Raw genomic sequence first — 15,373 nt, forward strand, 5'->3', positions numbered from 1 at the left:
TATATATATATATATATATATATAGTCATTGACTTAAAATATACACCAGCAAGGACGCAAGTAATAAATACATAAAAAGAAATCAAAGCAAATCAAGTTATGGGAACAGGTCTAAAGTGACACAGATAATAAGTATAATTTTACCAATCCAAACACTTTGCAAAACCTTGATAATAAGAAATCTTTTTATAGGCCTTCAGTTAATATTAAACCAGCTTGTATTGATTTTCATATAGCAGCATGTATGCTTTCTAAATACTGACAGATTTTAACTAATTTCTTAATGTTCTATGTCATTTTACATATCCTGTTTTTTGAGTATTAAATATTTATAGTAATTACCATGTTAGTCCAATATGTTTCCGATAATTTATTTTGCTATCAACATCTAGTGTGAATTCTATGTCAATAATCCCAGTAGAAATATTCAATCTTAGAAAATTTTTTATGTCTTTACTATTTATTTTACATATTGTTTTCCAGGTCACCTTGTTCTGTTTAAAAAGGCACTGGGCATATGCTCTGTAAATAAGTAACTCAATAGAACTAATTCAGACATGACATGATACTTTGAAGCTCAGATCAAGCTGCCACATGTCTCTAAGCTGATCAAGTTGCATTCATAGATATTAGTCACAACAGAACCACATTTGCAAAACAAGTTCTCACCTACTCTGTACAGTACCACCACAGCATTACGCAATCCTACAAATTGCACTGTGTAACCCCAATCTGGCTTTGCATTGTGGGTGGATGTTGTAGTCATTTAGTTTTAATATAAAATCACTATAAATATAAACCACACTTTAGCAGCAGACATAGTTCTGTTTTCAAACAGCACTGTTTACTTTGCATCTTATGCAATTCTTAGCAAGCGCCACTGGGTCTATAAAAACATTACTTACACTAATGTTTAACATTATATGTTAAACATTACATGTTTTTTATGTTTCATAAAGAAACATAAAGAAACAACTCAGCAAATGTTATAATTATTCCATTCCTTAATCATTAAATTACAGTGAATTTATTTATAAGACACAGTGTGCAGCCATATATATATATATATATACATGGGAATCTGAAACACAACTAACATACACAAGCAACAGAAAAGACTGCTGTTTTGTGCAAATGGAGTTGGGCAGTCATCAAAGCTGTTGAAGTCTTCACTGGCTTCTCAATGCATAACATGTTCCAGCAAACACTGACATCCTTAACACTAATGTGAGTCTAAAGTTAAAAATTCTAAAGAAGTGTTCTTCAAAGAAGTTATATGAATGATCTTGAAATGCTTGAATGCTGAACATTTATAATAGTGTTTTACATGAATCTGACGATTGAATAACCTAAATGGCAGGGTTTTTGAATTGAAAATGTTGGTTTTCTTGTCGACATAAAATGGATTGTGATCAATTAATGTCAGACCCTCCAATTATCTTGATTAAAAATTATATGCGAGGGGATCCATTTGGAGCTAAGGTTTCACAAACTGTGCTAAGTGAAACCTTGGCACAGTTTGGTGTTAGACCAGTTTAGTGATCCTCAAAACATATAAACGCATGTAATGTAAATACTGGCTTTGGAAAGTTCCTGTGTATAATCCTCAGTCATCCGAGTCATGATTACTGGATTTTAAGCCTGTTGCAGTGTCTTTGGATTGGTTAATGTTTCAGACCACTCTGTCATTTAAGTTTCCAGCAAAAAGTTAAGTCTAAACTACTGTAAGCTGTCAGTTAATACTACTCTGTTAAATTGTTCTTGTCTTCATTTATCTCCAAGCAGTGTTCTCACAGTTGGCCATCCTTCATGGGGGGGATGAAATTGCCTGACTGCATACTGATAGTCTTTACAGCTACTTTATATAATATTATCTTTCAGGGTCAATGAGATTACTGCTTTGCGTCAGTTTATTGCCTTGGTATTCTCTTATTAGCCTCCAGGTAACAAATCTTTCCAATAAGTACAATGTACAGTAGAGTTCTTCATAGTCATCTAGAAGTCTGTGCAATTCTATACATGTATACTTTGTTTACAAGCTACATCTGTGCATTAAAGTGAAACATTTGTTCCAGTGATAGCTGAAGCAAAGCAACTTGTGCATATTGCGAAACCCCCTTCCACTGGTGTTTATCTGGAAACATTCTGGCCAGCCTCCAGAGTCCTGCCCCTGGTTCTTTTCACGTCTTCCACTTCTGCAAGACATTAATATATGATTCCTCAGGTCTTAATCAAAGTTTTATTTTACATTCATAACAACAATAAATAAAAATCCAATTTGATCCCTTTTCTTTTCTTTACAGCTGATATAGAGTACATCAACAAGTCAAGCAAAAACCTTTTTTTTCCTGCACACACATTTGTTTCCTCAAAATTTTCAGTTGCTGCAAAACATTTTTCATGCTCTGTTTCCTCTTAACTAGAGGATTTCATGCACTGTGACTTTTTTAACCAGAGAAAAGTGTTGGCATCAGCAGACAGAGGGAACTGAACTTTGTCCTCCTTCTACAGAGGAAAAACAACAGCCTGAGTATAAAAAGGGGGAGCAAAGGAGGAGGAGGCATGTTTTTGTTCGAAGGCTTGCAGAGGAAGCAGAGCACAGCAGAGGCAACGCATTATTTTAAACAAGGGGTAAGTGGCCGATTCCCCCACCCAAAACAATCTTCTGGCTTGTGTTAACGTTGATCTTTATTTTGCATGAATAGAGCAATCTTAACATAAGGAATGTATTAGACATTGTTAACGTTTTGCTAAGTGCACATAATTTAGTTTTTTAGCTCTTGTAATTTTGCTCTGATATAACTTTCAGACAATCGTGTACGTAGAAAAGAAGTGAAAACTTGACATTAGAGATAGATTTTTTTCTCTTTGCTTCAGTACAAACATCATCTATAAACATATAGATAAACCGACAGATAAAGTGAAACTTTGAGAAAATCTTTCAGTGCTTTTGAACGTTTTAATGCAGTTGAAGTGGGATCAACTCAAGGGGGAAATATTGTTATCCACATTATTTTTTGACTTCATATGCATTTATCTAGCTTTTTTTCTGCTGAGTTTGACAAAATTGTTTCTTCCCGTTTTGCTTTTTACTTCTTCCTTAATTTCACCCCTCCTACCCGCTGTACTTCCAGATTGGGGCAGGGAGGAGGCGCCACAGGGATGTGGGTGCGCCTTAGCCTGCTCCTCACTCTCTGCCTGCTCCATGGGGGCGGTGCAGAGAGTGAGGGCGGCGGGCCTCGCTGTCAGCCCCCATCAACCTGGATGATCGGGGAGGTGGAACCGATGAAGGGCACAGCAGGCCAAGTAACAGTGGTGGCCCTGTTAAAAGCCAGCTGACTGTTCTGCTTGGTGCAGGCCTCCAGGTATGGATCAGCCTCAGTTTGTTATTTTCTTTCACTTTTAATTAAAAAATACCAAAGTAAGCAGTGAAGTACAACTCAGAAGAAAAACAAAACAAAACAAACAAACAAAAAAAAAACACTCAAACTGAAATCCTGACTGCTGCCACATTTAATTTATGTGGAAGGTCAGCAATAATGAAGAAGCCACTTAAGTAGAACCTGTCTTATATTAAGTAGGTTGAAAGATCTCAAAAACCAACATGTGCCCAGACCTAAAGTAACTCAAGACCAGACAAGAAACAAAGTCATTGAGATCTCTCAGTCTGGAAAGGCTTACAAATCCACTTTTAAGATGGAAATACTAGGAGAACACCCCCTGACGCAAGCAGCCAGTTCAGTAGGTTATCATGGCTGCCGCAAAAAAAGTAGCAGGTGTAACCTATTTCATACACTTCTAACAGTAAGACTACAAATCCTATCAAACCAGAGGTAGATGATTCCATACAATTATTTGAAGACATATTCATTTAGTGTTCAAACGCACAATTCTGGATCAAAGGGGTTCAATAAAGTTCTGAAATAAAATTTAAAAAAATCTAAAGAAATAAATTACACCCCTCTGAAAAAAAGTAAAAAAATTACTTTGTCCAAAAAGTGAATATTGAAGTGAATGAATATTCAAACACAACTTCCTTACGTTCTTAATAAACATGGTACTTTCTAATACAAATCAACTCTACGTTCATTTTCCACACAGAATTGATGGTCTGCGCCAGAAATTGGAGACTCAGGGCCTGAATGATGTGGTTTACATGGTCATCAACCACCAGGGGGAGCAAGCGCAGCGGCTCCACCCCATGCTGGCTGAGAGGCTGTCAGATAAGATCTCACTGTACAAACAGGGTGAACAACAACCTGATGTTTGGCAGGCCCTGAATGGAAAGAAAGATGACTTCATCATCTATGACAGGTTTGTTATGTGCTTCAAATGTATTTTACAGAGTGGAGGAGTTTGGAGTTAAACACTATCCCTTGTCTCACAATGCTTTTTTTTTTTTTTTTAATCTCTGTAACCTTAGGTGCGGTCGTCTTACCCACCATATTTCCCTTCCTTATTCTGTTATTGGACATGGCCATATTGAGAGTGCAATCAAAGAAGCCTACTGCAATCGCATGTGTGGCGCCTGCTCACACGAGGTAAAAGAGGTGAAATGACTTCACAGGAACATGTTGTGCGTACTGGAAATTAAAAATAAAACCCTTTTTGCATTCTCTGATTTTTTTTCGCAGACTGCTGAGACTTCAGAGGGATGCAGAGCAACACCAAATGCACAGCCTGAAGCAGATGGACCCGCAGCTGTAGGAGACAACACAGAACATGACCACAGTCGCCATCATGGCCATGGTCATCATGGTCATGGTCATCATGGTCATGGCCATCATGGTCATGGCCATCACGGTCATGGCCATCATGGTCAGCATGGTCATCACCACCATAGGCACCACGGTGATCATCATGGTCATCAGGGTGACTTGGAGCAAAGTCAGCAGGGAGCTGGGCAGGATCATGGTCAGCATGTCTTTGACTCGCCACAGCTACAGCAAGCAGTGGACACAGAGCAGTTATTACAGGAGGCCGTAGCCGCCCCTGTTAGGCCATGAGTGGCAGGAAAGGGAAGGTGAAAGTCAAAGTTCACCTGACAGGGAACAGCAGGCTCAGAAAACGAAACAGTTCCCAAAGCCAGCTGATGCTGACACTGACGCAGGGTGTTTGGCGAGGCGGGAAGCGAACAGTCGCTCGGGCTCTGACACTGTGAAGAGGGGCTGCCGGCCTCCTGACAGTGACAGGGCCTCACGAGTGAGGCAGCCGCCGATGTCAGGGAGACCTGACAGTGACGCATGCCTCCTGCTGAATGACAGCAGCCTCAGCCAGACCAGTGAGCCTGACCCTCCGGCGTTGGGAGCTGAGCATGAGAGCAGCTGTAAGCTGGAACTGATGTCAGCTATCAATGCCAGGGCCAAGTGCTCTTATTGCCAACAAGTATTTCCCTGGGAGAGGGGGAAGGTCAATCCTTGATATAAATGCTGGAAAAGATCAGAACAAGAAATGCGTCCAGCTGTAATATTCAAACTTTTGGCATTGACATTCGATCAGAGTATGATGTTCCAACTAACTTGCCTTGTTTTACCATGGATTGCCTCCCCCTCTCTCTCAGGTGGTCAGTGGGATATTATGTCCATAAACTGACTCCTTCATGATGTTCTCGCCTTCCGTTATGAAACCAGATGCATAAACTATGCTCTAGTGGCGTCTGTCTGATGTTTGGCAGGTGAGAGAGAAGGAGGTAGTTTAAGAACATTATAAACCCTTTTACATTTCAGACAAGTAAAACATCTGCAAGTAGAAAAAAAGCACAAAATCAGAATTTAGAGATTACAAGAAAACAGAACAACGTTGTGGAGTTGTTTTAGCAGAAAGCACAAGTTAATTTCTGGAAAAACAAATGCTACAAAGCACTCCTATTGTTTAGATTTGTTGTTATTGCTCATTCCTGAAAAGATAACAGTTACTGTCATGAATTTCTTCTTGTTTTGTTCTCACTAATAACATCCATGAGCTTTAACATATTTTAAATGTTTCAGACTAACATTTATTCAAGACATCTTTTAAAAAAAAAGAAACTATATTGTTTGGATGGGGAGAAAGGGATAACAAGAGTGAGTTGATGTGATGAGCTCTGTGCATAATGATGGTTTCTGTGGGAAGATAACAGTCACCAGGAAATCCTGATGCTAGCGCAGAGAGTTGCATTGTGTTGGGGTTTCTGGACATGAGATTATGGAAAGTTTAATAAAGATGGTAAATTTACTATTGTAATTTGTGTTTATGTTATTGATAAAGAATATTGTGAAGAGCCTGTTCTTGACAATATTCAAAAATATGTAAAAAAAAAGAAAAGAAAAAAAGGATTGCATTTATTTAGGGGCATCAAGGAAAAGGGGCACCGATTACGAACGCATGCCACACTTTTCAGATTCTAATTTGTAAAAAAACAAACAAAAAACAAACAATGATCTCATAAAAATCATTTGAAAAACATAAAATATGAAATTGCATGGCTTTGATGTGGCAAATACATAGAAGTTCAAGGGGTGTGAATAATTCAATAAAGCACTGAACGCATTTTTTTTAAAGTTTGAGATTTTGTCCGTAGTGTGAGCTGTTCTGCTCTGCAATAACAACAGATTGACTGCAGCACTGTAATCTCCACCATTCTACCTCCTTTTCTATTCACTGATGTAATGATTTTTTGTTTTATCAGGAATATATCTGAGATGTGTGTGTGTGTGTGTGTGTGTGTGTGTGTGTGGGTGTGTGTGTGTGTGTGTGTGTGTGTGTGTGTGTGTGTGTGTGTGTGTAAAAGAAATGATGCCATTCCCCAAGTGTATCAGCAGATGGCGTTGAGCATCTGCTCAGCATAAAACCAACTTGTTCGTTCTGTTTACTGACCTGATCTTGCCACAGTTATTATGAGCCACACACACAATTACTGTTTAAACAGAGCCTCATTGTTTCAGGTCATTACCCAAAGTGACTCATTTCATTTCATTTCAAGGGTCACTTCTGTCTTGCGCAAACATGTCACGTCGAAATTCATGTTGGAAAAAGTAAGAATATTCACGGTCGTTGCTCGTAGGGGTGTCGGATGCAACACCTTATCATTTCAGAAAACTGCTGCAGGTTTATGGAAACAAGTCTGTATCAAATATGACCAGTTGCAGCTTTACACGTTTGTTTTTGATCAACATAGCGGCTGAATATTAATAAAACCTCTTCATGAATTTGAGAACTCAGTCAGAAAACCGTCTTCCTGGAATAGCAATTAAAATATGTTGTCAGTATACATATATATATATATATATATTTTTTTTTTTAATATGGAGTAAAAACCATCATGATGCCACATAGGATGAGCATCTTAAGCAAATTTGTTCCATGCAATCAGTAAAGCATTGATATCTGTCTATGAGTGCAATACCCTGTGTTCAGTGTTATGTAGCAGGACTGCCTGTTGGGCTGTATGTCTAAAAAGGTCAACAAGCAACCGGAGGTAATAAATGAGGCAGAGGTGGACAGCTTGTGTGGGCGTAATTGGACTGAAGATCCAGTACAGAGGAACGGTGACTTATGGGCAATTACCTGCAATGTCCTGAGACAAAGAGCTGTGAGTGGCCACCTCTCTGATTCAATCAACCCCACACAGAGAAGCGCAGTACACAGCTTCTGTCTTAATTGTCCAATATGCTTTCCCCTCGGTGCACAACTGCTTCTGCAACCGGCTTTTCCTCCCTTAGCTACCCCATCAGAAGCAGCAGACAGAGAACCACATACTTGTGAGCTAATTCACATAGAAGGTCCTCTTTGTGTGGCTTATGAACGAGCAAACATCCACCCTTCAGTCATCGTACGCATGAATGCGATACATTCTTCGGGCACAATCTACATCAACTGGACTGGATTTGAACTCCAAAAGAGTATATTTATTTGCATGAAGAACCCTTTTCTGAAACTGTGTGTGAATCTTAGTGCATGCTGCTTGTGTGCTTTTATGAAAGTAACAGTACACAATTTGAAGAGTCCTAAATTGATTCAACTGTTAATAAAGGACCAAAAATAATGATCAAATATATATATATATATATATATATATATATATTTTTTTTTATGGGTAACTTAGGAAAGTGCAATGTACAACAATTTGCTATTTGATTGACTGAGATTTAAAAGTGTCTTAAATAGCCCTTGTACCTTGGCAGTGTTTAAGCCTGCGTCATGACTGAGCTGTTTGACACCGGGACTCGTCATTCATGGAAGTAAAAAAAAAAAAAGAGAGACAAGTTTAAAAATGACATTCAGTTATATTCAGTGAAGGCTTGTTATTATGAAGCAGAATTTTTTTGTATATATTTGTCTGTATTTCTTACATTATTTGCACTGATTTTGGAGTTGGTTTTAATCTCCCTTTACATGTGTGCAGTGACAACAATAAATTAAATTAAAATTCAAGATTACGTGAAATTTGATCTTGCATTATGGAGATAAATTAACTTCCCTTTTGGCAGCAAAGGATTGGTGAGGACTACAATCTAGAATGGACCGTTCTAAAAAAAAATCCGCAAATTGCTTTGGATCCAGTTTATGCAGCACCCACTGAAAATTTAATCAATATGTGTTTGGAGGAAGGTTTTTTTCTCCACTGTTAAGAGATTGGTGCAAAGTCAACAGCAAAACTTTGAATCAACATCGCCTTCAAATATATAAATTACTTTTTTAAGAGGCCGAGTTTAAATTTGTAGAGGGCCCAAGTGAGTTCACAAAATGTCAGCTTTGATTCAAAATGGCAAACTTAGGCTACTCTAAGATGTTTCTGTATGTTGTTCAAGCTTTTGACCACTTTGAATCAGCAGTAACCTTTAGAATATACAATGAAGACTTTAAGTCAACCACAAACATTTATATATCTATCAGAAAGAACATGTGCAAAGATCACACAGTTGCTGCTTTGATCCAAAGTGGTTGATTCACTGTTAAATTTACAATTACTATCTATATGCGTGCCAATTTTTAAATTAGCACATAAAACTGGTCGGTGGAGTGGAAGTTTAAGGGACACTGTGGAGCCATTTCAATGTACTACTGCCCCACAGACCTTTATTTATAGAAATATTAAAAGTCCCCAACTGCTGTGTGAAGTGTAGAGTGTTTTGGGGACTAGTGTAAAAGGCAATTTACCTAGAACAATAAGTAGAAGAGTCAATAAATAAATAAGAAAAAAACAATCGCACTTTCAATGGCAGTAGCTCCCACATAATGAAATTAGAATTCAAAGTTTGTTTATTTAAGATACCCCCCCCCAATCCATCTTTAAAGGTTACAAAAAAACGGACAAGATGCCGTTATATTTATTTTATTGAGAACTTATTGATCACACATACAACACCAAAAAGAGAACAAAACAGACAAATCCTCAAGGATCAATACATCTCTTGGCCCTAGGGAAAGCAGCAGTTTTTACACAAGAACATTGGCTCTCGGATGCAAAACGAAGAAGAAGAAGAAGAAAGAAAAAAAAACTCGGATGTAAAAAAAAAAAAAGACAACAAAACGGAGTCATAACAATTAATGAAGCCAGTATTGACCGGTTTATCAACTTAGACTACATTATTTTTTTAATTTGTTTGTTTCCAGTTTGCTGGGGGAGGTGAATGACACATGGCAGAGGGCATACAGGAAGTAAGACAGACTGGAGCCATGGAACATTGTAAAAACTAATAACACAGGATTTACTCAAATCAGTACTTGACTTGAATTAAATCCTCAAGTCAAGTGGCGAATTAAGCACTTTCCTTAACAAACTGAACGGTACAGGGTATGATGCTGATAGCTTCAAAAACATTAACCGACCACCAAAGATTCCAGCAAAATTACTTCCAGGCTCGAAAGAGTGACAAGAGTCAGCCTTCAATGCAAAGCTGCAGGCCAACATGCATCATTGCAAAAATAATTCACCCCTGTCATAAAGTTCTTTGTGGTCATGAAAAACTGAAATCACACAGCGACACAAACAAGAACATGAAGTTAAATCGATGAATATATCACGCAACATATACTTAATATGACTTTATAAATGTTCTATCTGGTTTAATCGCCTATAAACTCTATATGAAACATTAAATACTCCATTACAGTACAACAATCTAGCAATCTGTTAGTGTGAAATACGTTTTTTTATATAAACATAAACTCTGTATAACAAAATCAAAGCTTATTCATATTGAAGATTCCTCAAAGTTTGATTTTTGTGCTGACCAGAAAACGTAATGCTATTCTGTAGTAACATAGAAATCACACACTTGATTTAGCAAAAGATACAAAATCTGAATACCATTTCTAAATATCACATATATGCTCTATGTGTACAAAGTGCTTCCTCTAAAGTGTCCTTGACATTTATAACCTTCAAATAACAAACTACCAATTCTGCCACTGTGAAATGAGCGATATGGAAAAAAAGAAAAAAGAAAAATATATACTTAAGGTAGTAAACATCTGCACAGTTGGCTTGAAGAATAAAAAGCACCTCCTAATTTCTTCATCTCGCCACCACTATTACAAACACTGCTTAAAACGTTTCCTCAGTTTTATGATTGCATTGTGTATTCCAGTTACACATTCACAGCTTTACCTAAAAAAAAAAATAAGTCCTCCATTCTCTGTTCTTGCTACATGAACATAATGAGAGCCTTCTGTGATCACTGGACACTGTGATAGACAAGATACCCAAACAAAACCCACACTTTACTATCACAAAACATTTCACACTGATTACTGCTCTTTCTTGACTTGAACTCAGCCGTAAAAAAAAAAAAAACAGAATAAAAGAGAAATGCACCAAGCAGCGTCGCCATGTAAAAGTATGATCCTCGACATAAACCTTTATATTTGCACAGCACCAGCAAACATATTAAGACATTTTGCGACAGCACTAATTTTTGCTGGTATCATCCACATAATGGCAGGAGCAGCAGAGAACTGAGTATTTCTTAAAGAGAAATGGCATATAGTCATCAAATTCACATTTTAAACCTCACTTTGTAGATCCGATTGATACAAAAAAAAAAACTACATGGATCAATATATGCAGAATATTTATGTCCAGAAAGGAAAGAAGGCAGCATAAATCATAGACTGGTTGTGTGTTTTTTGGGGGTTTTATGCACTGTTCGGAAAGTTTTGTTCACGGTGAAGTTCCAGGTGCAGGTTAATAAATTTGGATATTATTACTATAATTTAGCTCAAATGTATCTGTCATTTTGAGGCCATCAGTCCTGATGTTTTTTGTTTTTTTTGTCTTGGCACAAAGCAATGTTGATCGGACAACCACTAAAATAAATTACAGATGTTACATAAGTACTCATGTTATGCTTGCGATGAGCATGTCGTTGAATCATTAAGTCGGGACTTGGGATGAAACATAAGTGGCACCTGATTTCTTTTCAAGAATCCCATTAGGAGTAGAACAGAAACTGATATAACCTTTATTGTCTCAAAGTGGGGGAACTACTACTTTAACCATTATTTGTGAAAGCAAATAGAAAATGCCTTATTAGGCAGAATATTCTTTATAAACACAGCCTTAAATGTTTTATCTACAAAAAGCCTGAAGATAAGCAAACAAGATTCTAATTTGTTGAGTGTCTACAACTTGTTTTTTTTATGAATGCTAAGCTCAAAATATGCTGGTAAGTATTTTGAATTTAAAAATTGTACTAAAATGTCAAATAATTTTCAGCACAAAAAAATGAAAATTATTATTTTTTTAAATGTAAACATTAAGCATAATATGTTATAATAGGGAATGTTCTTTTATGCACTGCGCTAATACACACATGCACGCATGCTCTGTGTCGATTTTTAACCGTTTCTTGGCACAGAGACGATATAAACCAATTCATCTACACATAGCAAACAGAGGTACCTTTTGTTAACTGATATGCAGAAATCTAAATCACATTAGCATAGTACCATAGCAATTAAACAAACCATAATACTACAATAGGCAGAGGTTGTTACATAGTGAACGTGGCAGATAAGTACTGTGTAAGCTAGTAACATCTATGGTACACTTTCACAGTCAACTTATTCCAGTTGCTGTCCCTGCAGTGACAATGTGGAACACAATTCCTCTTCAGAAACCTTAAAATGCAACAGTTTCATAACACGTATGTCCCCTTACTTTTGTTTAATGAATCAAAACAATGTACCGTCAAGCAACTTGGGGCTGCTGCTGCTGGTTCTGTGACACATGTTGAACCACCTTTTGCCTTCCATTAGCAGAAGACTGCCCTCTGAAAACCAGGATATCAAATAATGTTTGACTATTGTCAGGTTACCACACAATAATATTTCAGGTTGAAGTCAAGCAGGACCCTACAGTCATGCTACCTCACTCCTATTCATATTCAGCCACTTTGCTGCTGCTGTAGGGATCAAATCTGAACAACATTTGATAGCAAACTTCCTAATTTAGGAATACGGGACAGGTTTCTGCAACACCATCATCAGATTCAGACTTGCTGTGGATGAGGAAAATACTTTGTATTAAAGCAGAGTGCTTTCATCAGCTTGTCTGCAGCGTGATCGCATTTGTCAGAGTTTTGCAAATAGTTATCTCATGAATAAGTTTGTCTCTCTAATCTAAGCTGGAAACAAGGTGAGGTGGATCATGCTGTTCTCGGAGAAAACCGGTTTCAGCTAGTTCAGAGAGACCCCTCTACTCCTTATCTTTAAGTTTTTGGTTTATGACCGACGCCCCATCCCGCTTTCAATAAAACCAGGCTGCTGCAGGGGGACAAGTTGGAGTTGTCCTGAGGCACCACCGAGACTCTCCCCCTTTGCAAAGGCTGAAGTGATAAAACTCTCTGTGTGGTTCTTTATATCATCAGGTTAAAGTACACAACAGTATTATCTACAGAAAATGTCCCATGAAATAGCAGAGTGTGCTATGTTGTCCCACATTCTAACTTGGTGTGCACTACTCTATAGCTGGGAGACCTATTGTAAACAAAAACAACAACAACAAAAAAAAAATTCTATTGTTATATGGTACAAACCTGTGCACTTTCTTCATGACATCTTAGCAACAGTTACATGGGACTTTTGGGGCATGGAGAAAACAGCTGAGGTACTCTCAAGCTCAATCTACTAATGTGATGTTACTCTCCTGCTATTGGCCTGGTGCAGTGGGAAGAGGGGCTCTACATGGGCAAAAGGTTGGTTCCCAAATGTAAGGAAAATCTGAGTAAATAAACCCTTACTGACTACAGTCAGTGATTAAAGTTCTGTGTTGATGTGAACATATTGTTTCATTACATTGTTTTTTTGTTGTTGTTTGTTTTTTTTGTTTTTTTTTTTTGTTAAAAGTAACAAGTCCAACAAAATCAATTGAAATTAATCTTGGAATTATTAAGTCAAGTATTTTAGTTTCCCTTTCATATAAATGATCTGCATTTGTTTTTGCAAGTACTTCCCTGCATTCCTGATTGGAACCTAGTGACCCTTAAGAAACCCCTAGTGGTCAACCTAACTTTGGTTTTATTGTTGACATTTGGTGCAGCTAAAACCAATGACTAGAAAAGATAAAACTTTTTTTTCTTTTTAAGAAACAAAGACAGAGATTCAAATCTGCATTGCTTTGCTCAAACGTTTTGTGTTTTGTATAAAAATATATCTCTTGTGAAGTACTATCAGTATGACATGGTGAAATAGGAAACTTTGGAATATAGTAAATGTGATAGGCATTAAACCTCAAAAAAACAAGTATTGTCAAAATCGAATTACTGTGTAGTTAAAAACATGGCTACTGTCTCTTTCTCTTCCTCTTCTCCTCATTGATATACTGACTTCACATTCAATATTAAGACTGTAAGGCAATCTAAGGCAATTTTTCACACATACTGTATATATGGATATTTTTTCACTTACTACAATCATGCATTGATGCAAACTTTGCATTCTGCTTATGATGTTCTTGTGACGTTATTACCCTCTGTGTGTTTCGGCCAAAAATTAAGAGTCTGATTAAGTGGGGACTAATGTAAGGGTATAGTTTTTAGTGCATCTCAGTAAATTACTATATTGTTAAGAAGTTAATTTGTTTCAGCAATTCAATTTAAGTGTAATTCATATATCATGTACATTTATTACACACAAAGATACATATATATATATTGCATTTGTTTTTCAAGTTTGATGATTAAAGGCAATGGCAATCCAAAGTTTAGGTTGTAAAAAATGATTACATCAGGCCAATAAATAATGAAATTATAGAATGCTAACATTTTCAGGGAAACCAAATTTTTGACTTTCAGTAGCTGCAAGACATAATCATCAAAATTGACAGAAACAAATGCTTGATCAGTATCATTCTGTGTCAAATCAAGCTATTCAATTTTTTTTACATTTACTTCTTAAATAGAATTGCTGAAAAAAAAAAGTTTTCAATTAGATTTTAATTTGTTGAGATATACCTGTATATCTCCCTTTTGTATCTGGTTAATTCACACACTCATTCCATCCAGTGTCCTGCAGGTTTTTAAGGTTTTCTTTGGTTGTCGTCGGGAATCAGGTCGGGCGACTTCATATTGACGTCCTGTCCAATAAGCCTGTACCTGTAGTTAAGGTCTGACGGTCCTGTCCGCTCATGGTGTGAGATTCCCCAGCAGGTCGGGGGTGACATACCCTACAGGCATTGGGACTTTGAGGGGATGCTGTGGCTGGCACAAAGAGGGAGATTGGCTGGGAGGCGGGTTAAGGAGCAGACTGCGATGCGTGTCCAACTCCTGCACCACTGTGTAGTCTGCAACAGGGGTAAAGAGCTGAGACTGGGAAGGCTCGGGGAGAATATACGGGGACTCGTTGGCGTCTCCCGTGGCTGCAGGTTTGGTCTCCATTGGCTGAGGCTGTATGGTTTGGTACCCTGCCCCAGGCACCGAAGTGCTGGGAGGAGTGCTGGTCTGCTGGGTGTTGTTCTCGGCGGTGTAGCCGCCTCCCTCTGGAACCACTACAAACAGCTGAAACTGGGGCTCATTTCTCTTCTGCTCCTTGATGCCCTCAACATCTTCATTTTGCTTTCCTCCTTTCTGTGTTTCCCGCTCTGAACCTGAGGTGTTCTCCTGGATTTTAGGTTGCTGGCCAGGGGACAGCACAACCCCCCCAGATGGCATAACATTGCTGACCTGGGCATATAAGTCTGTGTTGATCCAAGTCTGTGGTCCCCCGATTTGAGTTTGGATGAGGGGCTTTTCACCTGTCTCTGAAGCTGGGGCGTCCAGGCAGGTTTCGTTGTCCTCAGGTTGGCCCGGCAGCAGGGACGCCATGAGCCTCTGAGTGTCATGTTCCGGCAGATCTGTGTCGTAACAGCTGGCCCGGCCTGAGTCATCGTCAGGGTGGCTAGATGAGAAACCCA

At 38.1% G+C, this 15,373-nt stretch overlaps 2 protein-coding genes across 2 annotated transcripts in view; one reads left to right on the plus strand and one right to left on the minus strand.

The window, feature by feature from the left end:
* The first annotated feature begins 2,529 nt into the window (after positions 1-2,529).
* selenop (selenoprotein P) lies at positions 2,530-6,692 on the plus strand. The gene is made up of 5 exons (XM_007557591.2): positions 2,530-2,631; positions 3,135-3,365; positions 4,102-4,314; positions 4,424-4,541; positions 4,635-6,692. The coding sequence occupies exons 2-5, from the start codon at positions 3,163-3,165 to the stop codon at positions 5,283-5,285; spliced, it is 1,185 nt and encodes a 394-aa protein (XP_007557653.2). The 5' UTR covers positions 2,530-2,631; positions 3,135-3,162; the 3' UTR covers positions 5,286-6,692.
* A 2,605-nt stretch (positions 6,693-9,297) lies between these two features.
* Positions 9,298-15,373, minus strand: part of ghra (growth hormone receptor a) — a 30,924-nt gene continuing 24,848 nt past the window's right edge. The window contains exon 10 of the mRNA XM_007557592.2: positions 9,298-15,357. Coding sequence (XP_007557654.1) covers positions 14,607-15,357 — 751 coding nt within the window. The 3' untranslated portion in view covers positions 9,298-14,606. The remainder of the gene's footprint in view (positions 15,358-15,373) is intronic.

This window comes from Poecilia formosa, unplaced genomic scaffold (assembly GCF_000485575.1).
Source record: "Poecilia formosa unplaced genomic scaffold, Poecilia_formosa-5.1.2 Scaffold89, whole genome shotgun sequence".
In the NCBI taxonomy this organism is placed as follows: Eukaryota; Metazoa; Chordata; class Actinopteri; order Cyprinodontiformes; family Poeciliidae; genus Poecilia; species Poecilia formosa.